Genomic DNA, 25,641 nt, shown 5'->3' with positions numbered 1-25,641 from the left:
GCTGAAACAATGGCTAAGAGGCTAGATGCCAAACTTTTTGACGATTTGTCAAATATGGAGGGCTTAGTAGACATCGTGTTGTCTTGTGACTACCTGAAAGATGTTAAAGGACGTCATAAGAAATCTTTCTTGATGAGGGTATGTGAACACTTTAGAGTTTTAGCTTCCTACTTGCTAAAATACATCTCCTTGAATAGCGTCTCTGCTAGACTCCTGAAGAGCTTCAGATGCTTTCATCCCACAGAGAGAAAAACAGCAAGAAGTTTGAAAGATATTGGTTTCATCGTTACCAAACTACAAGTAGGTGTCTCAAGATCAGATGTTTTGGATGACGAGTGGAAGCTCCAGCAGCTTGATAAGGATCCAGACTTGGTAGCTACGACGAGAGTTGACGAATATTGGGTAAATTACCTGTGTCGTGAAGGTTTGTTTGGGAAGCATAAGCACCCAAACCTTGCAGGCGTTGTCAAAGCAGTGTTCTGTTTTCTGATAGTGCTCTATCAGGAAAGATTTTGTACAAACAGAGAGCAGCAATGGGAGAAAGAATTTTGATTGCGAAGCTGACAATTTCTGACAGATTGAAAATGTTTGGAGGCCTGAGAACGCTCCTATTACACGTGACCTGATAAAGCTTGCACGGGGAGCTTGATCCAGTTATTTGAACCATCTTGAAGCTCAATGTGAATGCAATACAGATCAAGAGAAGGCTATGAGAAAGAAGTGAGAAGCTGTGATCAAGAAAAAGCTAAACTGCAAGAAAAAAAGAAAAGAAAAAATGTTGAATTTGCTGATAAACCTACAAATATAACGGGAAAAATGCGTGTCGAAAACAAAAGGTTATCGACAGTCTGTTAAAAGAGGGAGTTGATAGACTGAAAAATAGGATTGATCGCAATATCTGGAAGAAATTAGTGTCACTCAGGCTATCCTGGAAAGTTCTTGGGCAGTAAGAGGTGAACTGGACTGTCATTCCAAAGACGTTGCAGCTACAGAAAAAATAGATTGATAACATTCCCAAACGAAAGCAAACTCTTTGCTGCTGGAAAAGAATTCAAAGGAAAACTGATCTCATACTCGGTGACGCCGTTTAGTTTGATACATATATCTCAATATTTTTTTTATACCGTGCCTATCCTTACCTTACCTTAGATCCTCCAGAGCCAGGGGTGTTGTATAGGGCGTCTACGAAACCTCGTCAGACATCTCGGAGCTGATCTGCAGCCGTCACGTCATCCCACTGTGATTGAAGAGACATCTCCGCATTACTCAGTTCTCGGTCATACTATTGTAGTAAGGTGTGTCTTGGTCGACCTCTTTTTCGCCTCCCCTCGGGGCGCTACTCATATAATGTATTTGGGAGTCAATCTTTTGGCATACGGAGAATGTGGCCAAGGTATGTCCATCTCCTAATCTCCTAGTTTCAGAAGATCAGTAACTAATGGCTGACCGGTTCGTCGGCGAACTTCTATGTTGGCGACCTTTTCCTGCCATGATATGTTCAGGATTCTCCTAAGGCACATGTTTTCGAAGGCTAGGACATGTTGTCCCAAACAACTCGTTTAGCTGCTTGTCCTCAGACGGCTTGGCGCTGCAGTGAGTTGTCAGTAGTAGTTAACACAGACCCAAATTTCTCGACTTTACGCCTGGGAGCCTTTATAAACGCAAAAAGTCGGTAATCTTCACCATCAGAAGATAATTTTCTACCCGTTGTATAGTATTTTTTCATCATACAACTTTTTGTTTGAACTTGTCCTACATAATAACTGATGTTTCTCTACGATTAATATACATATATATATATATATATATATATATATATATATATATATATATATATATATATATTATGAAAAGAGAAATCATCAATGCAACAGCACAAACACATAAAAAAAAAGAGACAGAAGGAGAAAAGGAAAACTGTTTTCCTAAATTAGTGATTAATATAGACCAGCACTTGAATGAAGTCTTAACCCTACTCATCCATACAATCATATAGGTCAAACAGCATAGCCATACACAATCAACCATAAAGAATAATCCATGGACAGGCATATCTATATATATAAAAATAAGTTGTCTGTGTGTGGATCTGTGGATCAGGTGACGTCATGTTTGTCCGCATATGACGTCTGAATTATTTCACACTAATACAAAAGAAGAAAAAAACTAAAAAAGGTAAAAACTACAAAAAAAAACTAAAAAGAAAAAAAAACTAAAAAAGCTAAAAAACTAAAAAAAAACTAAAAAAAGGTAAAAATCTAATAACTAAAACAAAACTGAAAAAAATAAAAAAAAGGCAAAAACTACAAAAAAAAATAAAAACTAATAAAAAAACTAAAAAAGCTAAAAAACTAAAAAAACTAAAAAAAACTAAAAAAAGGTAAAAAACTAAAAAAAACTAAAAACTAAAAAAGAAAAAAACTAAAAAAAGGAAAAAACTGAAAAATAAAAGAGAAAAAGAAAACTAAAAAAATATGAATAAATATATATAAAAATAAGTTGTTTGTGGGTTATGTCTGTCTGTCTGTCTGTCGAGTGACGTCGTGTTTGTCCGCATATGAGGTCTGAATTATTTCACACTAATACAAAAGAAGAAAAAAAACTAAAAAAGGTAAAAACTTCAAAAAAAAACTAAAAAGAAAAAAAACTAAAAAAGCTAAAAAACTAAAAAAAACTAAAAAAAGGTAAAAAACTAAAAACTAAAAAAAACTGAAAAAACTAAAAAAAGGCAAAAACTAAAAAAAAAACTAAAAACTAATAAAAAAACTAAAAAAGCTAAAAAACTAAAAAAACTAAAAAAAGGTAAAAAACAAAAAAAAACTAAAAACTAAAAAGGAAAAACTAAAAAAAAGGAAAAAAACTGAAAAATAAGAGAAAAAGAAAACTAAAAAAATATTAATAAATATAAAAAATATAGATATAATATAAATTAGAATATAATTAGAATGATATTTTCATATCATTTTACTTGCAGATGAAGGATCAGTGCGGTTTAAGAATTATTCTAGTCATTATGCACTGAAGTTATTTATTTCCGTGGAAATCACCTTTTGACTGACAAAAAAATAGTTATTTGAGGTTCATGGTAAAAGAATCAGCGAAAAGTTAATTTCGAAAATTTTCACTCCATTAAGTGCCGTCATCAACGATTGATGTTGAATTAAAACAAATACCACCAGAGAAATTACAAACAATATTGCTGACGGCCAGTTTTACAAAATCTACAATGCCATCTGTACTTAAAATGAAATAAGTCAATACATTTACAGCTAAAATACCTTCAATTTTTTGTCGCCATTCTAATTTTAACTATCAATTTTGAGAAGAAGGCAAACAACTTTTGAATTAACTGTTTTGCTCCTGAATTGCAAAATCAACGAGCTTATTTTTCTTCACAGCATGAGTCTATCTTCGTGATTTTCCTTGGTAACTTAGATAGCATTAATTGTCTTTTTTGTTCTCAGGGAAAAACAAGCGTTTCCAACAACTCTACACAAAGAGTTACAACCAAGGAAATTATCCACTTAAACTGATTTATAATTTGGAAGTGGTTTCTTACTAACCCCTCATAGTGTTAAAGGTCATTAGTAGGAATAAAAGCTAGCGTTAAATTTACGGCTGAAAAGAAGAACCGGCTATCTGCAACAACAAGCTCATTTGCCTTTTTACGACAAAATTGACCTAAACTTGAAAAAGACGATGAAATCTCAGTTCTTGCACTGTGGGATGGAAAAACTTCATTCGAGAATTTAAAAATCCTTTTTCTAAATATATACATGCTCACCTCATTACTCAAATTTTCCTATGCAACCATGGAATACGAAACTTTAGTTGACTAAGCCTTAACATATTGCAAATAAGTCGAACTGAGTATTAGCCAAGTATACATTATAAATGGGTCTAAAGATTCCAAGGATAGTAAATAGAAGAGAAAAATAGACAACATGGACCAATTTTATAAGTAAAACATGAATAGCTCCTTGCAATCAGACCCAATACATTCCCTTCTTTCATTTCGACAAGCTCTTGAAAAAAGAAAGCTTGTCGAAGTATTGGAAAGAGTGAATTTGGACTCGGCATCTGGAGAGGATGAGACAGGTTACTCTATGCTGATTAATTCAGAACCCTAATTAATATATATATATATATATATATAATAAAGCTTAGAAACTAAATACATTTCCTAAGATTTTGAAAAGCCAAAAATTACTCTCATGAAAAAACCGAGTAAGCCACCAGAAGGGTGGCTGTTTAATCTCACAGACCTAAATACTTTCAGTCAGTCCTTGATAAAATGGTGGAAAAGATGATAAAGAAGACTTGAGTGGTTTTGTGAATACAATGACCTTTTATCCGAAACAATAGTGCAGTTTTAGGAAAGGCTTCAACACAATTGACTGTTTTCTTATGCCTGAGGAAACTATAAATAATACTAAAACAAAAACAGTCCTCGTAGCAGCATTTGATCACTTTAAATCACTTTTGGCAAAATACTAGAAAAGAAGCTATGTCAGATTTTAAAGACAATGGACTTGACATACAAGCTCATCCATTTCCCATCTGACTTATTGAATGATAGAACTTTCAAAGATACGATCGATGAAGCTACCTCCCCTACTTGAAGGCTTCACAGTGAGTCACCCCGAGGATCACTACTCAACCAATTGCTCTTCCTTGTCTCTGAGCTCAAATTTCTAAGGAAGAACACAAGACTATCAACATTTATAAGCAGTAGGAAGCAAAAGTAAGTTAAACTCTGCTTAAAAACGATAATGTTCAATAACAAAAAAAATCCCTCCAATACCTCAGTTGATTATGAGAGACTTGAATTAGTTAAAAAATCAAAAATACTAGGCTTGACAATCAACCATTAGTGGACTTATAAGAAAGTTGAAGTTACATAAGGCACGCCTGAAATTCACAAAAAACTATCTTCTACAAAATGGAGAAACCCATCAACCTTTTTAATAGATTCCATGAACAATAGACAGGGCCAAAAGTGGAATAGTTGCTTACAGTCATAGAAACTTGTCCGAATTAGAAACGACTCAGAAGTTGCGTCTATAAGCGAGAATAGCCAAACCTTTTTAACTATCCTTCCTCCTTATCATGCTAAGACATTTGGAGGGGATGTTTATATGTTAGTAGTTGATACTAAATAAAAATGAAATACCTCTCAAACATTATACCAGAATTCAGTCTCATGTAGAGCGACAAGCAATTTTCACTCCGTCATGGGGGCGCTAGACAACAGTTAAATCCGGAGTACATCTTCCTTTCAAATTTTCTGTCCATGAAAGTTTGGCCAACAAACGTCTGTCTTGAGTTTATACAAGAAAAAAACAAAAATATCCCTCATGAACTAACCAGGGCCAAATTTTTAAGAAAAAAAAATAATCAAAAACCACAGGTTTAAAAAATCATTCACTTTTTTACAGCGATAGATCCATAGTAGGTAATAAACCCGCCGCTGGACCAATAACTCCCGCTACCTCCCTGACAATTCACAAGCGTCTTCCATTGAACTACTCAGTTTTGACAGCTGAACTGGCAGTAATAATTGAATCGCTGTCAACAATATACCTTCCCGGATTCCCAAACTGCTCCGATACTTACGAAAACTTCAACTTAGAATTTTAACTGATTTTCAGGAAATAAAGAAGCTACTCGATTCTCTATCTCAGAAAAATATAATCGGTTTCCAATCACGTTGCTTACCACATACACGTCCGTTATATTGAAAAGTCTGCAGTGATAGCAAAGTCTATCAACACACAACTTGTTCTAAAAGTAATCAATCACGCTTCAAGATCTGATTAGAAACCGCGATCCTTGTAAAAAGCCACCAACTCTGGTGTCAGTGTAAGATCAAGCTTATTTCAGAACACAAACCTTTGCAATAATATTGAGACGCATAGAATGCACATGGAAGCAACATAGCAATCCGAATTGTAGACCATAAATTGACTAATAGAAACATGACAACACATTCTCTTCAAAAGCGAAGTAAACCTGAAATTTACAAACAAAATGCCCACGCTCAAACCATTAACTTCCACCAAATATTATCCTGATTGTAGATGCACCTTTACCAACATCAGTTAAGCAAGTACTTCATAGAAAGACAATTTGTTTAAAAAATTTGAAGCATCCTGAGGTTCACGACCTGTTTCATGTATTGATTATGTAATTATCCAATTTTCGTCCAATCGTTGGATAAAATGTTGCCACAACTCTAGCGCGGTGGTGAGATCTAAAATTATTAAATCCAATTGTTAATGTATCATGTCCTCTTGGTTCAAGTTATAGCTGCAGACTTCTTGCGGAATCACATAAATTACAGGGAGCATTAACCTTGAGCAATAAAATTAAGACTTCAATTTAGAGATGAGAAAGCAGTAGTCAAAGTTATTACAACTACTAGCAGTTCGCTGCAGCACCAAACCGCCTGAAGCCAACACATCTACTCACGCTCCTACTCCATCCCAAGTAGTCTAAGCTGATCAACACAAAATTTGCAATGAGGAATCCTAGGTACCAGAGATAGCATCTTGAATTTTCTGACCCCGTCTCCCTACTTTTTAATAAGGTTTCAAAAAAAAAAAAAAAATTTAAAAAAATAAAATTCGGATATGACAATGCAAAGGAAGTAATGCAGGAGCATCCTTCCCAAGACCCGTTGAAAGAGTATTTCCAGAAAATCTTTTATTGCAAAAATCCATTTTTTTATATCAAGAAAAACCAGTTTCTAAACGAATCCGTTCGGCGACATATTTTACAATCTGAGCTTCACTTTCTTCTATAAAAGACAAAAAAAAAGAATTAAAACACTTTCAAACTTCTAAATTAAAAAAGAACACTTTAAATTGTACTGTTTTTCACATTCTCACTTCAAAAAACCACTCACACAAGGGACGGTTCATATCAACTATTTACTCGTCATCCTCTTCCTCCTCCTCATCTTCTTCATCTTCATCCTCTGCCGCGGCACCGTTCTTGGCAGGGGCAGCTAGTTTCTTTTTGTAAGCAGCTATTTCCTGCAAGAACAAAAATTAAAATGTAACCAAATAAACGCAGTTAAACAGAAAAGCAGTTGTAACGCCAAAACAGCATAGTTTTTCAAACCGAACATACAGAATTAGTAACAAGCTTTAAATATCAACAGCAATGAAAACTGATTTTGTCAAATGATTAAATAGAAACTTACGAAAAATATATACATCTTAGAAAAAGAAAGGGAATGACAGGAATCAATGAAGAAGAGCTCCAGATGCAGTTGTGAAGTTTTTAGTTACAGAGGGTATGAAATTTTAAGAGATGAACATGAGCAGCAAGAAATAGGCTAAAAATAAATGGCACGAAACAGCTTAAGATATAGCTTTCATTTGAAGGTGTAGTTATCTTCGACATTAAAAAGTTGTTAATACTGTATTTGGGTTATGGGGACAAAAAATATTGTAAAATTTAACTAATAAGTTTCGCTCAAACACTATCATGGTACACATGGCAACAGTGGTACTGCCATAAGAATCTCATAATTATGAAACAATCAATCAAAAAGAAAAAAAATATATATGAACATTAGTGTTCGAGTGTGAAGAGACCTTAGATGGTTCCAGAAGGCAAAGAGTGGTGGTTTTGATGTCCTCGGTACTTAAAGTTGAAAATAAGTTTCAAACAGGCTTAATTGACGACAGAAAACTTGGGATAGATTGAGCCATCTACAGTTTTCACGTAGATAGCGATTTGTTGCAGCCAAAATGCAAGGAAAGTCGACAGTATCAATAATGTATTAATCAAGTCCTTTTTTGACTTTTGTGTGAAAATGACATTTCCGCTACTAAACTGTTTTAAGGAAAAAATCCGCCCATTTTGTATTACAAAAATGTAAAACAATGAGCTTTTCTAAGTACACTAAAGGTGTGAAACTTGAGAAGAATCACATAGACCAGTTGAAAGTCAGTCGAGAGTCTGGCAACGTTTATTATTCTAACCAAGTAAGAATACAGAACAGACAATAAGTACTTTTATAATATCACAAAACCGTAAGTTCAACAACATTCAAACAAGAAAAACACAAAGATCTTGTTTGAAAAGAGACATGATAACTCCTTCATGATAAGCATGCATAGTAAAATTTCCCAAGCTATTTGTTCTTCTTTTTGGTTGTATTTTCTGGGCTTCCAATTTAATTCTATGAATTCCACAGAATTTGCATGTTATTTCTTCCACAGATTCAAGCTCTTTGTATGTGGGGCACGTAAAATTACACAGAGGGAAAGGAGACAAATCTGAACAAGCAGACAAATTACAGTATCCGAATTCTTCAGCTGCGAGGGCTATATATATATATATATATATATATATATATATATATATATATATATATATATATATATATATATATATATATATATATACAGCACAAAGGTCCAAGTTCTAAAATGACTTACGAACTTCAAAAATACAAAAAACAATCCACATTTCTTTGCAGTGATTTGACAAACTTTTACAAGCTCAAATTAATATGGAGAGGTAATAATAGCACTGTCCCCAGTCCCGAGGAGGCCAGTCAACCATTGTCCAGTTCGAATCACTGGCTCTTCTAATGAAACAAACAAAATAAGCAAGGATATTTTGCATTATCTCCATTCTCACCCCACAATATGGCTAGTTTTGAAACACCCTCCACCTCCATTGATGTTTTTAATATTTGAATTTCTTAATCATTGTAGATTTATTTCTGTGTCAACTAGTATCCGATACAAATAGATTCAAATTTACTTCCATTATGCAATAAGACAGCTTTTAAGCCATTTCACGCGAATCAGCAAATCTGCAACATCCTGTGAAACCAAATTCTATGACAAAGCACTTCGGAAGTAACAATCATTACAATAAACCTGATAGTCCTTTTAGGAGAAAAACTGAGTAAATACCCAATTAATAGCAGCATTCAGGCTTAATAGTAACTTATGCTGTCTTTTGAAAGCATCTCACTAGGTCATTGAGCTCACTCTAAAAGAATGAAAAGAGGATTTCGGAACCATGGGGCAGTAGACAAATGATGGACAAGCTTCAAAGAGAAGTAAGTCGGTTGTGCGATATTACTTTTCACGCGATATCATAGGAACTCCAAAATGTTACAAGTTCTTTTACACTTAAACCAAAAGCGAAGATCTTGTCTGCCTGTCCTCTCCTTTTTTTTTTAGAAAGTAATAAATTATTTAATCAACAGAAAAATATGGGCGAGATTCATCTATGAGAGGTAATGTACTTCCATCTTCCAAACCTCAACTAACTATACAAACTGGGAGGTTGAAGTGGAACTGCTACTTCTGAAAAACAAGGTTGAACAATTCTACTTGAAATAAAATTCTTAGCCAGATATCTTTTGGCATTAAACCCTGCACATTGAAGAAAAATACCTATCATCTCGTTGTTCTTTTCACGTAGCTGACGACATGATTTTAATACAACTAGACTCAAATAACCTCCTGTATCCCTCCGAATTGCCATTCGTATTATATTAGTGATTAATTACACACAACATTTTAAAGTATGAAATAATTATTGGATATAATTTTTAGAAACAGTATCTCCAAAGGGTCTCGAGATCCCATATCTCTTGGCCCCAATTTCACGGAAGACTGATAGATCAAACAGAAACTTATTTTTTATTTTATTTTTGTCAAATTTAGCTGCTGGCCATCAACACGACAACTTTTTTTATAATCAGTTAAATATCTGACAAACTGTCAAATATATTTGGTATATGTACATATTCTTTTTCATTTACCTGGTTTTCTCATTTTCGCCTTACTTCCTGTTTTTTTGTTTTGTGGTAGTTGCAGTAAAAGTTCTTATTTTATATAAGCTTCCCGTTGTTTCCAATAATAAATATGTAAATACCATAGTCCATGGTGATAAAATAAAAAAAAAAACAATAGTCTCATTTTCTTCTGTCACTAGGGAATTTTTTTTGGTAACTAATCTATGGTAATTTCAGTACAAAACTAATATAGGCAAAAACAGATAAATACACCAAGAAACAAGCCGTTTTAAAACATTAAACAGCAACATACCACTTCATATCTTTTCTTGTCCTTGCTGGCCATTTCTTCATATCTCTTCTTTGCCTTTTCATCAACATCGGCCCACCTCCTTCCAAGTTCCTTTGCAACATCCCCCACACCAAGACCAGGTTGATCAGCCTTCACTTTTGATCTTTCATCATTACAAAACCAGAAGAAAGCAGATCTAAAAATAATAATAATGAAGCTAAGGGGATAATACTTTAGCGAAGGTACAGCTCAGCAGCATATCGCAACCCGAGAGCAAAATTCTCATACTTCTCCAACTCATTAAAAGAAAAATGCTATTGAACATTTTGACTCTTTCTTTTTCAACATTAGGAAAGAATTTAACATAGAGCTGTACCGAGTCCCCATACACCATTAGGAAGGGCAGAAAAATGTTAGACGGCAATATCATCTCCAGCATTGTAGTTTTAACATGGGACAATTTCGCTTACAGGTCTTGATACACAGGATTCAAAGATTAATCCTAGCTGAGAATATACCAAAGTAACTTTGGAAATCCATCACAAATAGACCTTTCTAGAAATGACCCCTCCCTTTTAGCAAAAAAGAACACATTCTACATAAACAAATGAATACGCTACATTGTAAAAACGACAAAATAAACTTTTAAATGAGATTTAATGAGGAGTCAAATTCTTAGAGAATACCAAAATTTCAAGTTTTACCATTTAATGAGTTTTGATGCAAAAAAATCTTTTGGGAAACGATTTTTTTTTTATTGGTACAAATTAATACAGAGAAGCACATTGAGGCCCAAGCCACCATAAAACTCAGTATTTCCCCCATTACTGAGCATTTTCTCATTAAATTTATCAAATAAAATTTATTTTCTTAACAACCCTCTTCCTTGAAAAAAAAAATTCCCGTATACTGAGACTCTAGGCGGGCGTGGCTTACTAAAAGATAACAAACAAGTATTGGTCCAATAAGAGAGGCATATTTACTTCCGCCGTTTACCCATGCCATTTAACCAAACACTTGAAAAATTATTGTTTTTATGACTATCCACCTTTGTTTTCCTGCCCTAGGAAAGACGCATGGACGGATAATAGATAGACTTCTCAGTTCACAAATGAACATAATTTTTATGCATCCTAATAAGGGGGATAATGCCAGATTTGCCTCTCACTCAATCGGACTATCTGTCTTGGCTCTTTCTACAATTAGCTGTGACTTGATACCCATAACTATTCGATTTTAGTCCATTTGAGCTATGTGAGCTAAATAATTAATAAGAGAAAGCTTAATATGTATACCCAGCAATAAAAACAAAATTGCTTATAAAACTACATAATTTTCTGTTGGTATCTAAAAGCCCCCACCCCCTCCCAAAAACACGACCATAAGTCAATTAGAGTAACTTCTAGAATTAATCATGGCAAGTTACTTCATAAACCCACTTTCGCCAGACACCAATGTAAACTCTGACCTATAATTGACAGCATATATCCAGTCCCTGGAGAACTATAACCTTCTCTCTCGACAACGGATGATTTACAAGATAGCATTAAGGAGAGGACAATAAATCTATAATATTTCATTATGCTGAATCAACGAAAATTGGCAGTATTTTCAAACCACCCTCTCCTCCCAAACGAAGAGAAACAGAGGCAAGTATGCAAATCACGGCTACTGGTCATGATACCGTTTTTACTCACTTCTCATCCCTAACAAACAATTCAACTCATAATAAAAATAAAAATTCACTATAAATAGAACAAACCACCAACTGAAATTCTCAACTGGTAAAAAGGGCAACACTTACAGTGCACGTTTGGGAGCATTTGGATCTTTCTTGGCTTTTCGTTTGCTTCCTTTCCCGCCTCTGCCTTTGGCACCCTCTGCAGGTGTGTAATCTTTCATTTCTGTTTCAAATCGTGCCTTGTCTTGTTCTGCCATCTTGTGAAAGCGATCTCGCTCTTTTTCGTTCATTGTCTGAAAAAAGAAAACACCATGAATTTGGTCTATTAATGTTACAGAACATGATGAGAATGTTTGTAAGGTACTTCAAAGAGAAGACATTAATGTTACTCCTAGAACTTGAATATTTGAATGAAACGTAAAGAACACTTTCCGTCACACAAAAAAATATGCTAGTAGAGGCTTGGGTACCCCTACACCACCTTCAAGCCTTGACTTGCCATTATCTTTGAACGACGGTTTGGTCTGATGGATGGCCAGAAAACAATCACCTTTGGGGATCAATCATCCTTCTTATGTAAAACATGTCCTAGCTTGCTAAAATACAATTTTCGTTATATTTAAGCAGAATACAACACAAGGGGCTTATTAATAATTTTTCATTTCACACCAACTTCGTTGCTAAATATGTTGAATATAATCCATACACCCAATTTGTAACCTATTTCTTGTTGTTTGACTGATTCCAAACTTAGTGAGCAAAATGTAAACACAAACATATAATTGAATTAAAATCAAGTTGCTATCAATCCATGGCTAATTGGAGAAAAAGCCAAGACAGTTCGTTGATAGTCTGAGTGAGAAGCACAACTGACAAGTCTTTTTCAGTAATGAATAAAAATTATGCCATTTTCTCTTGTTGATAGACTAGTCTATCATCCATCCCTCCATCTTTGGACAGAACTAAGTTGTATAACTTCAGGTATGATCGATCAGGTATCATCTCGGTTGACTGGACTCACAGGTGATTTGTACCAGAATACATCAACAAGAAAATAACCAATTTCTCCCAAACAAGCTAGAATCTGGTTAAAGCATATTCTTTATGAAAAATACTTGAATAGCAGCAAAATTCATAGAAAATGATGTTATAAACGTGTTTCCAATCCAAACCTGCCTCCTCTTGTTACATTTATTCCCTGATTGGCATTCATTAGTAAATCATTTGAGTTGGAGGGACGCAAAAGATCTAGAAGTATTTAATCAAAGAAGAAGCATTTAAAAAGATCAGATCACTGAAATAGGGCCAGTGATAAATACTGGGAAAAATACATAAAACAAATTTCAACCGCGAGTATAAGATGATTGAGCTTAAAATTAGCTTTGGTCGAGATTGAGGGTCGATTGAAGGACACGTCAATCGACTGACGGAAGCTTTCAATCAAAATGATGGACTGTCTTGGGCCTCCTTTATCCCGCGAAGTGTATTTTTCACTATATTCACTTTTTCAATACAGATTTCAGAAATTAAATGATCTTAAAAAGAAAAAAGGGACATTTTACTATATCACAAAGAGGCAAACTTTCCAAGCTTATCATTAAGGGTTGTCATTTTGTTCTTTTTACCCTCTTTTGAGATGGTCCAAACTCACAGATTTCTTTCCTAGTTTTACCACAAACTCTCATGAACTTGGCAACACTCGTTACATCAATTTCAGTTCACTGGATACATTAAATCAAATGGAGGAAAAACATATAGGACTTATGCTTTTGCACCGTGGAGATATTTAAAAAAAAAAAAAAAAAAAAAAAAAAAAAAAAAAAAAAAAAAAACGATAGTGTAAGACTGAAAATCTATAAGTTGAGACTTCACCTATGTTGCTTTGGAATTTCAAAGTATATTTCTTTTCCCCCCATACTCTTGTGCCATATTATCATTACTAACTTCCAAGAGGCAATAGCCTGTTGTGCAAGATATTTCTAAATTACCTTTCTAGCTAACCGAAATAAGAACTAAGTAAATAAAATTTTGAAACAACAAAAGTGACTGCAGTCAACCCCTTCATTACCATCTTCTTTGCTCAATAATGAATTTTTTGGGCCCAGTACCAAATCTCCATAATCCTTTTGATGATAGAGCCTTCTTGGAACCTGAAGTGCACAATACATTAAGAAACACTCTTCCAAACCTTGGATACTGAGAGGCTTTCTAATGCAATGTTTTGAGGAAATGCCTCTCAGAGCAGTTACTTAAGACCCATGCCATTTTGTCTTTTAATTGATGATTTGCGTCCTTCAATTCTCAACTGTAATCTGAAAATATCACTGATGAAGTGAAAGTTTACTTGCATGTGCTAAATGTTTGCCATCCAATCATTATTCAAAATGACCCTCATTAAATAGTATGGCTACAACTGTACGTTTGTAAACCTTTACCCTTCCCCTCATATGATGTGCTTTTCTAAGAACATAAGAAGACAATCGAGGATTTAAACACATACTTTGACTCCAAGACTTGATAAAGAAGTTTCTGAAGTTATGACAAATGGCGATTTTCGCCCTTTGTCTCTGAAAAGATGCTTCACTTCCATAAAGTTTTAGAGGTGCACAAATCTAAACACTTATATATCATTCGAAAGCAATCAAATTAATCAGTATAAAATTTATCCCATTAAAAAAGAATTAAAATTAGCCATCACAAATTTGTTATAACACTGCTAAAGAGTGGATAAACCTGCAATCAGAGCTAGCAGAATCAACAAATGGGCAAACATTTAAGCATAGGCTGTTCAGCACACAATTTTATATAAATCAATCAAGATCTTTTAGGCTGTAAAATATATTTGTGCATTTTTTTCTCTTTTCTATTTTGTTTTTTCCCCGTTTCCTTTTTGTTATCTCAAGTGTTCTTATGTTACATGACAAGAATTGTGTTTATCATCATTTGTATTAAATAAGAGTTTGGCATTTAGCTGAATATAACTGAAGTATAATTAATATATTTTGCATAGACTGTTTTAAACTAGGGTCCCACCTACTACAAGTGCTTGGGAAATATTTCTTTCCTTTATTTTACATTCAATTTTCTTATTTCTCTGCAGACTGCAAAATTCTCACCCATATACCATCAAATCTATAACAAGTTACACAAAGATCTACTAGTAGAGAAAACTGATTTGAAAACCATTTTGTATAGCCACTATTAGAAAGGATCACTCAGCAGGGTATACCCTGGATAAAGATCCCAAGCTTTCCCTTACAAAAAAAAAAAAAAAAAACAAACCTTTTGCCAACTCCCCAACCCTGCCAATAGAAATCTTGATTTAACCAATAGAGCCGAAGAGTTTAAAAATAAAGCTTTGTAAATGGCACCCACAAAAGGATGTTTTTTCAACTAAACAACATTAATATAAACAATTAACATTGATTTATTACAAGTGTAACATACCTTCCACCTTTCTGCACATTTTTTGGAGAACTCTGCAAAAACAACATTTTCATCTGGATGTTTCCTTTTGTGCTCTTCTCTGCAAGTCTGAACAAAAAAGGCATAAGCAGTCAGCTTACCACGGGGTTTGCTTTCATCCTTAGAGCGTGGCATTGTTATCTTCAAAACTGCAGAAAGAATGTACAGATTAGTTTGAAATTTATCATACATACAATTATGGTGCCCAAAGGAATAAAAATTAAGAAAAATAGGAATACTTTCTAATGTGGAACACTCAGATACAATCATGTATGAGATTTATTCATTTTTAATCAGACATGGTATATCTTTTACTACTTGTCATTCAGTCTTTCCTATAGCCCAAGGCTACATTCAGATTTTTTTTCTGATAAGCTTTTTTTTTTTAGTACTTATCCCTTTTGGTGACAGTGTTCTCTCTCTCTCTTTTAACCCACAACACCCCCCATTGGTCCCAAATGATATATATATATATATATATATATATATATATATATATATATATATATATATATATATATATATAAATATATATAGCCCTAATAGGTAATTACATGTAATAGCAACTACACCAAAGAAGTGTAGTTATGTTAATGCTAATAAAATATACAAAATTATGAGGAAAATATAATACTTTAGTTACAAAATTATGGAAAATATAACACAGAACTATGGAAAGCAGGCTGCAGAGAATGCATTATAACATACCTAACTTAACCACCTCTATACATTAAATATCTAATTAAAATATACCTGCATAGTATTTTATCTTACTCAAGCTAAACTGGTTATTTCCAAGTGGATACAGAAAGCTGGTTGCATTACAGATAAGGAAAAAAAGTATACTTGCTATAACATTTAAGCACCCTCTAATAATATATATATATTTTTTAGTTATATTTGTTCCATGAATGGAACAAATAATAATATATATAATGTATATATATATTTTAGTTATATTTGTTCCATGAATTGTTTGCAGCAGTCTTGACTCAAGACTTTTGTCAGTGATATGCTGTAGGGGAGAGTAGGGTTGGTTCAGATGCAGGGTGAATCTGGACAAGCACTTCTCTTCCTACAGTGCTGTCTGCTAATCACAAAAAAAAACCATGGACCTGCCATCTAGCATTCTACTTGTGTATGTAGTTTTGTTACCCCACATGCAGCCATTTTGGAAATGTTAAAAAAAAAACTGAAAAAACTGAAAAAACCAAGGTAGGGCATCCTGTGTCTTCTTTGAGATTTAATTTAGCCTATATTAATAAACATTTAGCTTTCTTAATGCATAACAGTACATGTTTATACAGTATATATATATATATATATATATATATATATATATATTAGTTATATTTGTTCCATGAATGGTTTGCAGCAATCTTGACTCAAGACTTTTGTCTGTGATATGCTACAGGGGAGAGTAGGGTTGGTTCCGATGCAGGGTGAATCTGGACAAGCACTTCTCTTCCTACAGTGCTGTCTGCTAATCACAAAAAAAACCATGGACCTGCCATCTAGCATTCTACTTGTGTATGTAGTTTTGTTACCCCACATGCAGCCATTTTGGAAATATTTAAAAAAAAAAAAAAACTGAAAAAACCAAGGTAGGGCATCCTGTGTCTTCTTTGAGATTTAATTCAGCCTATATTAATAAACATTTAGCTTTCTTAATGCATAACATTACATGTTTAACTTAGACTTTATTAACTTGTTATGACTTTGGTTTTTGATGCAATCTGTAAGTTCTGAGGGTGGGGTTGGTTTAGACAACCACAGTGGGGTGCATTTCAACATTGTCCAAAGCAACCCCACTAACTATTTTATCCTTTGTTTTTCTTATCATGAACCTTTTATGATTTTATTTTTACCTGTTTCTATTTTTTTTTACTATTCAGAATGCTTTGAGTGTACAAAAGAAAGGGGTCAGATTCTCATCTTGATTAATAAAATATGAAAAAAAAAAAAAAACCACTGAGGCTTATATCAAGAATGAAGGTACATTGAGAGGAATTGCAAAGTACTACAGTACCAAAAAATCTACACTACTGGACTGCATCAAGCAATCAAAGCCATCAAGGGAAGAAGCTTCAGCAAGTGCCAATGAAGAGCCTCAGCCACTCTCTATCAACTTCCTGATGAAAGCCATAACACAACAGGCAAGTTTCTGACATCTCATGCAAATAACATTTCTGTGCCAGAAAGTTGGATGGAAAATGAAGCAGCATTGAAGGACTGGCTTCTAGCATTTCTTATGTGGAATCCAGACATTTCAGTCAGGAAGCCAGAACCCACAAGTCAGGCAGGAGCCTCTGGCTTCAACAAACCTGTAGTTCAGATGTTTTTGATAAGCTACTTGATGTCTATGGGAAACTAGAGCCAAGCTGACACCCAATCACATCTGGAATGCGGATGAGACTGGTAAACCCATGGTGCTTCCACCATCTAAAGTCCTAGCATTGACTAGATGAAAACAGGTTGGTCAGACAGTATCTGCAGAAAGATGTCAAAATGTATACTACTGTCTGTTTTGCAAGTGTGTCTGGAGCAACTTTCCCTCTGGTTTTTATTTTTCCATGAGTGAATTTTGTACCTAGAATGATTGACAATGGCCCCCTGGGACTTGCTCATGCCAGTGGATGGGTCAATGGTGACTTATTCTTGGAAGCTGTGAGACTTTACAAAGATCAACAAGCCAGATGCAGAGACTCTGATCCTCCTGTTAATGGACAGCCATCTTGATTTGAGTGTGATCAGACACTGCAAGGAAAATTTTGTGACACTTTTGACATTTCCACCTCACTGTTCACATAAACTGCAATCACTTGACATAGGTATTCTTCTCCTTTTAAGAATGTACTAAAAGGGTGCTTCAATGAGTGGCTACAGTTACATCCTGGCCAGTGTATTTCAATTTACAAAGTAGCTCTGCTCAGCAAGGCTACCTTCCTAGAGAAACTTAGTGCATGGAACATTGTATCTGTGTCCCAAGCCACTGGGATCTTCCCTTTTAACTGTGACATATTTCTGGAGGGAGGTTTTGCACTATCACTAGTGACAGACAGGCTCCTAGATTCAACAACTGTTTCACCAAGTCCTCTGTTGCAGGGTGACTCCAAGTCCAGACCCTCACCAGCTTCTTCCATGATTAGGTCTCTGGAATGGTCTTGCAGAGCTTTATTCCAGCCTGACTGCCTTGAATGATTCACCAAGCAACAAGTCTCTTGACTGTGGAGAGCTTGGAGAGGATGTTCAGCCTTTTGACATAGAAAATGTTCCAAGTTGAAAGATTTGTTCTTGTGAAATTCAAGCTGAGAAAGTCTAAGAAGAGTGATGTTTTCTATATTGGCCACAATCAAAGGAAAAAGTGGAAGTGACATGGAGGTCTCTTTCCTGCACAGAAATAGAGCATAGTTTGTCTTTCCAGATATTTAAGATAAAACATTTGTGTCTTCAGATGACATTGTTCTTGCACTTCCATTGCCTGCTGCTACTGGCAAGAGAGCAGACAAAGTGAGGTCTCACTTTCCATTATTTCAGCCAAGAATGGAACTAGAAAAGTGACTGAAGTAGAAGCCACAACCAGCCCAAACCAACCCCATCCTTCCCTAATATTTACCAAAATATTAATTATAAATATAGCATCTGATTCTTTTCTAATGCTCTTTCCAAGTTTAATAATTGCTTCTGGGATAAATTCTATCCACTTCTAACACAAAGTTTAAAAATGTTACTAATTTGCAGAAATTCTGAAAAAAAGCCTGAAAACCACTCAAAAAGGCACCACATAAAAAAAACATAAAAAGAAAATGTAGCCCTAATCTAAAAAAGGCAACTCTATTTTTGTATGGTTAGCACCAGTTTGTCCTCTTTTTCTGTTCTTTCTTTGTTGCTAACAGGACATCATATAAGCTTTGTTGAAATACTAATGTTGGTGAATATTTAGTTTTCAACAAAATTTAGCTACATTGAAAGTGAATAGGCCTACATCACTTGATGCCTTCTTTTATGCTTTTTAGTAATTCTATAATTGTTTCTGGGGGACATTACCTTTTGAGACAACTCATAGTAACCAAAAGTTTAAGAATATATTCCTAAAAGAAAAAACGTTCAGCACTCATGCTGAAAGTTTACTCCTAGTTCAACTGCAGGGCTGATTAAGTGTACTTTTTCCACTTGCCCCCCTAAAGTCATCAGTCTTCTGAACAAGGGACTTGTGCATCCTAAGCTTGAAGTTTTAATCTCTGTGATGTAAGAAACTCTTGCTGCTGAATCTGTGGATACCTTCAAACAGAGACTGGATGTTGAGTGGCCATCAGGAGTGCTAATATACTCAACTGGGAAGCTATGGATTAACTGTGCACCTGGTCACTAAAGAATCCTGAATACAACTCTGGAACTCTCCAAGGAGAAATTCTAAGTTGCTCCAAGCTGTGTAATTTAAGGTAACACCCAACAAGAAAAAACATGCCATTTGAAGTTGATTCAGGAACAGGCTAGTACTGATTATTTTCATAATTGATTATTTTAAGTTGACTAAACTGCAGAAAAAGACAAACAAGAAAAACTAGAGTGACAGGGGTGGTATGTAGGATATTGGAAACATAGCCTACATAATTTGTGATGTTTTCACATTATGGGAGTTGGGAGGAAATCATAACAAGAACTTTTCTTAACAATTCCTTCCTAAGAGACCAATCCCTAACCTTTTAACCATGAGACTCCTTTATGGCTTTCACATCAGACAAAACACAGTTAATGATAGGATTGAAGAGGGACATAACCTTTTCTTCAAAGGGTTTAAGCTATTCTGTCTTTCTCCAAAATTATATAGGCTATCTCTACATCCTCAAAGGAAAGGCTGTACCTGTGTGCTACATGACAGGAATTCTAAGGACACCATTTACATAGGCCTAGGCCCACAAGAAGGTTAGAGTAGCAATTCCCAACAACTGACACTAATTAGCATCCTAACAACTAAACACCATGCACTGGACCTAGGAAGTCTACATGAAACAAATCAGGTCAGAATAGCCTATTAGTTTGTGGCCTCAAAAACAAATACTACCGTCAACTCCAGAAAAGCAAGTATCACACAACCCCCTTATCTACAACCATTAGCCTACTTGAATGTTAACCAACTTTTCGGTTTGAAATTTCCCACAATTTTAATATGGCGCAATGCTATTTAATAAGGACAATGGAGAAAAATTCCTTATGGTTTAATTCCTAAAAGTTGAATCGAAGGAAAGAAATATTGGCATAGAAAAATTGAACAAAAAATCTAGTTTAAAACTGCTATTTTCGCTTTATTATCAAAGGTAAAGATAAATTTATAATAAATATTTCTAACCTCAGGTATATCCTTCACAATAGAAAATAGCTGTGTATTGCAAAGCCTTGATTGTTTGCTCCGTATCTAAAACCAAGGGAAGAGATTGACCACTTCTGATTGGCTTAAATCATTTGGCGCCAAATTTTTAACGAATCAAAATGCAGAAAAAGGACGCTACATTTAAAACCGCTTTTATAGGCCGAAAAGACTCGAATGGCGCCAAATTTGAAATTTTAATAAATTAATCATTTTCTAAAAATTAGTTTTTTTTTAATTAAAAAAAATAATAAAATCCAAAAATCAATTTATTTTTATCAAAATTTTGTTTTCATAAATATTTTATGTTCAAAACTGATCAAAATTCTTGCTGTGATATTCATCAGCATCATCAAAAACATAAACAAAACTTTAAAAAGAGTTAGACTGAAGCTATGATTTTAAGCCTTTTTTACATCAGGTAACCCTTAGCTTCTAACGTTAGGCTCATTCAATATTCAAACTATAATTGCAGTGAAGTAAGGTTCTTGTGAAATCGCTTACCTGACAATCTTTTCTCCTTTTCCTGAACACTGACTGTTAGCATAGGCCAAACTGTTCGCCATGTAGCCTAGTTAGTCCCGATTATAGCTGTCTTCAATCTATGTGTCTAGAAAGGTTCCTTATTATACAACTTCTTTTCTGGGGCTAAGGTTAGCCTAACTATAATTTTAGAAATTACTGGGTTAGCCTACATTTATTTGGCCTGATTGTGCAGCCTAGTTAAAAGGTGAAGGTAAAATTCTAGTTAATTGACTTCTTGCTATTTCAGAAAGGGTTTAGGTTAGGAAAATGAAACTTTCAGGGATGAATCTAGAGACTAAAGTGTGTCCTGGGAAAGTATTTTGAAGCAACTACCTCCACTCCTCCCTCTAGAGGGCCCTGACCTTTGATGACCTTTAAAAATTTGTGTGTTATATAAGTGAAACCTTGCAAAATAGATCTTCTGCTTAATTGGAGTACAACAAAATTGTTTTCAGCTTCATAACTTTGCTCAATTCCATTTTATAAGGTTATAAAGATATGCAAATACATTTCCTAAATTTTGAAAAAAAACATTGATTTGGCTCAAAATTCTACTCAAATAACAGGAATTGTATTTTCAGAACTAAAGGCAGAGAAAAAGTAACTAATAACTGAAAATTAAGGTAAAATGTTGTTTGTCAATGGGTAAGCCTATAGACCTGTCATGTAGGCAAATTTTAGGGCCCTCTAGAAGGAGAAGGAGTGGAGATGGGTACTTTATAATACCTTCCCAGGACATACTTTAGCCTATAGACCCATCTCTGAAAGTTTCATTTTCCTTACCTAAACCCTTTCTGAGATAGGAAGAAATCAATTAGAATAGAATAGAATAGGTTTTATTTGCACAATCTCTCATAGTCATAAAACTAAATTACGCTTGTGCTTACAAAAAAGAAAAAAGGATTAAATCAAATGACAAAAAAAAAAATCAGAAGACAAATAGTTTAAAATCAACAATTGTTATACTTTGATACAAAGAAAGGGATGAATGAGTTGGAAAAATGATTTGTGCGTGAAGGAGGTGCTGCTAATCTGTCAAATTTCTTCAACCTAGTACTTCGATGTTTCACTAAAACTGGTGGTAGTATCAATCTGTATTTATCACTTCTGAGAAGATATTGGCCAAATTCAAGAATCAAACTGAGATGACGCTCTTGAAGAGAGGGAATTTGTAAAGTGGATAATGCTAACTTATATTCAATAAAAGCATCGCACAATATTACTTTGACTGCTCTTTTTTGTATTGACTCAAGCTGGTCACTTAGGTAAATAGTGTTATTGACTTGTGGGCCCCATACGGGACATGCATACTCTAAAATTGGTCGAATGTAAGTAAGATAGGCTATCCTTAGTTGTGTCACTGAAAAACCAAATCGACGCATTAGTATAAGTGTCTGCATCGCACTATTTGCCTTTTTGATAATTGTATCGACATGGAGGCTGAAAGAGCAGTCGATGCTAAACTTGACACCAAGCACTACTGCCGAAGATTCACTAGGATAAGGAGGAGGAGGGCACACAAAGTCTCTCTTCAGGGGATTAAAGCGAAGGATTTTAGTCTTTCCTTCATTGATTTGGAGGCTGTTCGCAGTACATTCATCTTTGAAGTTTTTGATTATTTCGTTACAGAATTGGGGAACAGCCTCAGACTTCTCAACAATGTACTTCAGTAGGACTGACAAGTCATCTACATACTTAAATCTTTCTTCATAGCCGGAAAGGATGAAATTTATCACTGCCAAAAACAGTAGACTAGCAAGCTTAGTACCTTGTGGGGCTCCACATGTAAGCTCAACCCATTCGGAGTTGGTATCTCCTGGGAAAAGACTGTAAACGCACTGATAGCAGGCTTGTAAAAAATTGATCACTAAAAGGAGAATATGTTTTTGCGCACCCATGGTGCATAGATTTGTGATAGCAACAGAATGGCGAATAAGATCAAAAGCCTTTCGGTAGTCTACGAGGAGAAGGTCGACTATAGCACTACCTTGGTCGAGCCACTCGACAATGAGATGGTACATCCGTACTAAATAAACAGTTGTGCTGCTGCCTCTGAGGCTTCCATACTGATACGGGTCTAGATGTGCAGAGACCTGTGACATAAGTTTGCGGTAAATAAACGTTTCTGCAACTTTAGAAAGGTTTGGAGTTATTGATATAGGCCGGAGTTGATCACAAGATTTTGGACACCTTACTTTTGGAATAACGCGGACATATGCTCTTTTCCAAGCACTAGGGAATACTTGCTGAAGGAAACATTGGTTGATTATAGAAGAGAGTGGCTTAGCAAGAAAAATGGCGAATTCACGTAACAGCTTTACTGGAAGCTCACCTGGGTAGGACGCACAGTTCGCTTTCAGTCTTAGGAGTTCCTTATAAACAGTGAATTCAGAGACCTCGCATACGTCCTCAATCTCTGCACCAGCAATGATAGTATCAATTTCTGATTTGGTGATTGATGGAAATGAGGTACAAATGTCAGCAAAAAAAGAATTGACTTCATTAGCTGAGGTTAAGGTACCGTCCTCTTTGAGGAGCCTTAGATCTCTGAGTGTTGTCTTACCGGTAAGTCTTTTTACTGAGGAATGCCATTTGTGGGAGTCTATTGTGAGTAAGGGAGTAATTTTATCCCTCACATACTGCCTCTTGGCACGCTTGTTTAGTTTAACAATATGATTACGCAACTTGGCTGAAGCTACGGTATCACCAGCGATATGAAGGCAACAACGGGTTTTTATTAAATTCTTTAGATCATTGGTTATCCACGGTTTATCAGTGTCACTCACAGTAATGACTTTTACGGGAAAACAAGTCTGAAATTGCTCCTGAAGCAGAGTATTCAGCTTATTGACTTTATACACAGCTAATATACAGCTAAGATAAAAATCCAAATCCAATGCAACTTAACTGCAAGTGCCAGTTGGGGGGATTTGTCCCCTCTTATGTATTTTGAAAATAGCTTAGCATATCTTTTTTGGTGTCTTAGGCATGTAGACCTAATCTTTAAAAAAGAAGGTACTTGTAAGGAAGTATTGTAAAATACTGAAAGTAAAATTCTTAAATTAGGTGTCCTATTCTATGTGTATTCACCCCAGAAAATCCCCCACCCTTCCTCATATAGCCTTCAAAATTTAGCTGATTAAAAAAAGTATAGCAAATAAAAACAATAGAAACAGAAAGATTTTGGAATACTCTACCTATGTTTCAAAATATAGCCTAGATAGAATGTATAGTAAAGGATAGGATAAAATTCTAGTTGATTGACTTTTGGCTATCTTGGAAATGGGTTAGGTTAAGAAAATGAAACTTTCAGGGATGAGTCTAAAGACTAAAATATGTTGCAGGAAGGTATTTTGAAGTACCCACCTCTACTCCTTCTCCTTCTAGAGGGCCATGGCCTTTAAAATATGTGTATTATAAAAGTGAAACCATGTAAAATAGATTTTCTGCTTGAATGAAGTACAACAAAATTGTTTTCAGCTTCACAACTTTGCTCAATCCCAATTTATAAGGTTTTAGAGATATAAAAATACATTTCCTAAATTTGAAAAAAAAACATTGATATGGCTCAGAATTCTACTCAAATAACTGAAATTGCATTTTCAGAACTAAAGGCAGAGACAAAGCAACTGGTAACTGAAAATTAAGGTAATATTTTATTTTGTCAAAATTTCAATAGGTCATGTAGGGTCATTTAGGCAAATTTCAGGGTCCTCTAGAGAGAGAAAGAGTGGAGGTGGGTACTTTAAGATACCTTCCTGGAATATACTTTAGCCTGTAGACCCATCCCCAAAAGTTTCATTTTTCCTAACCCTAACCCCTTTCCAAGATAGCAAGAAGTCTCTAAACTAGAATTTTACCATTTTAACAAAGCAGTGAACAAAAAATAAAAACAAAACTAAACTTCAATTAAAAAAATATTCCAAATATTTTGGCCCAATAAATAAACATATTTATGTTTAATTTTCTATGAAAGTTCCATTTTCCTAACCTAACCCCTTTCCAAGATAGCCAAAAGTCAATCAACTAGAATTTTACCATGACTTCTTACTTTCTCAGAAAGGGGTTAGGTTAGGAAACTGAAACTTTCAGGGATGGGTCTACAGGCTAAAGTATGTCCTGGGAAGGTATTTTGAAGTATCTACCTCTACTCCCTCTTCCTCTAGACTAAGAATGAGTCTTAGATGAGTCTAAAGACTAAAATATGTTGCAGGAAGGTATTTTGAAGTACCCACCTCTACTCCCTCTTCCTCTAGAAGGTCCTGACCTTTGATGACCTTTAAAAATATGTGTGCAAAAAAGTGAAACCTTGCAAAGTAGATCTTCTGCTTGAATGAAGTACAACAAAATTGATTTCAGCTTCACAACTTTGCTCAGTTCTAATCTATAAGGTATTAAAGATATGCAAATATAGTTTCTGAATTAAAAAAAAAACAAAAAAAAACATTGATATGGCTCAGAATTCTACTCAAATAACAGGAATTGCATTCTCAGAACTAAAGGCAGAGACAAAGCAACTGGTAACTGAAAATTAAGGT

At 34.7% G+C, this 25,641-nt stretch overlaps 2 protein-coding genes across 4 annotated transcripts in view; one reads left to right on the top strand and one right to left on the bottom strand.

Annotated features, from left to right (window-relative positions):
* Positions 1-6,690: 6,690 nt before the first annotated feature.
* Positions 6,691-20,708, bottom strand: LOC136038416 (high mobility group protein DSP1-like). Its single transcript, XM_065721492.1, has 5 exons — positions 20,561-20,708; positions 15,193-15,359; positions 11,869-12,038; positions 10,086-10,260; positions 6,691-7,037 (listed from the first exon to the last, which is right to left on the bottom strand). The coding sequence occupies exons 2-5, from the start codon at positions 15,343-15,345 to the stop codon at positions 6,933-6,935; spliced, it is 603 nt and encodes a 200-aa protein (XP_065577564.1). The 5' UTR covers positions 15,346-15,359; positions 20,561-20,708; the 3' UTR covers positions 6,691-6,932.
* A 149-nt stretch (positions 20,709-20,857) lies between these two features.
* LOC136038398 (histone deacetylase complex subunit SAP30L-like) overlaps positions 20,858-25,641 on the top strand; it is a 31,183-nt gene continuing 26,399 nt past the window's right edge. The window contains exon 1 of one of the 3 annotated variants that reach the window (XM_065721472.1): positions 20,858-20,999. The gene's annotated coding sequence lies outside the window, so the exon portion shown is untranslated. Of the gene's footprint in view, positions 21,058-25,641 lie in introns of all 3 variants that reach the window. The other 2 variants (XM_065721485.1, XM_065721478.1) reach the window with 2 other exon arrangements.

This window comes from Artemia franciscana, chromosome 2, assembly GCF_032884065.1.
Source record: "Artemia franciscana chromosome 2, ASM3288406v1, whole genome shotgun sequence".
In the NCBI taxonomy this organism is placed as follows: Eukaryota; Metazoa; Arthropoda; class Branchiopoda; order Anostraca; family Artemiidae; genus Artemia; species Artemia franciscana.
Note: the sequence above shows the minus strand (reverse complement) of the source record. Positions and strands in the feature narration are given on the sequence as shown.

Coding starts and splice junctions, on each gene's coding strand:
- LOC136038416 (XM_065721492.1), bottom strand. CDS start 15,345: ATGCCACGCTCTAAGGATGAAAGCAAACCCCGTGGTAAGCTGACTGCT. Junction 12,039..15,192: donor AATGTGCAGAAAGGTGGAAG/GTATGTTACACT, acceptor TTCTTTTTTCAG/ACAATGAACGAAAAAGAGCG. Junction 7,038..10,085: donor ACAAGAAAAGATATGAAGTG/GTATGTTGCTGT, acceptor TTGTTCTTGCAG/GAAATAGCTGCTTACAAAAA.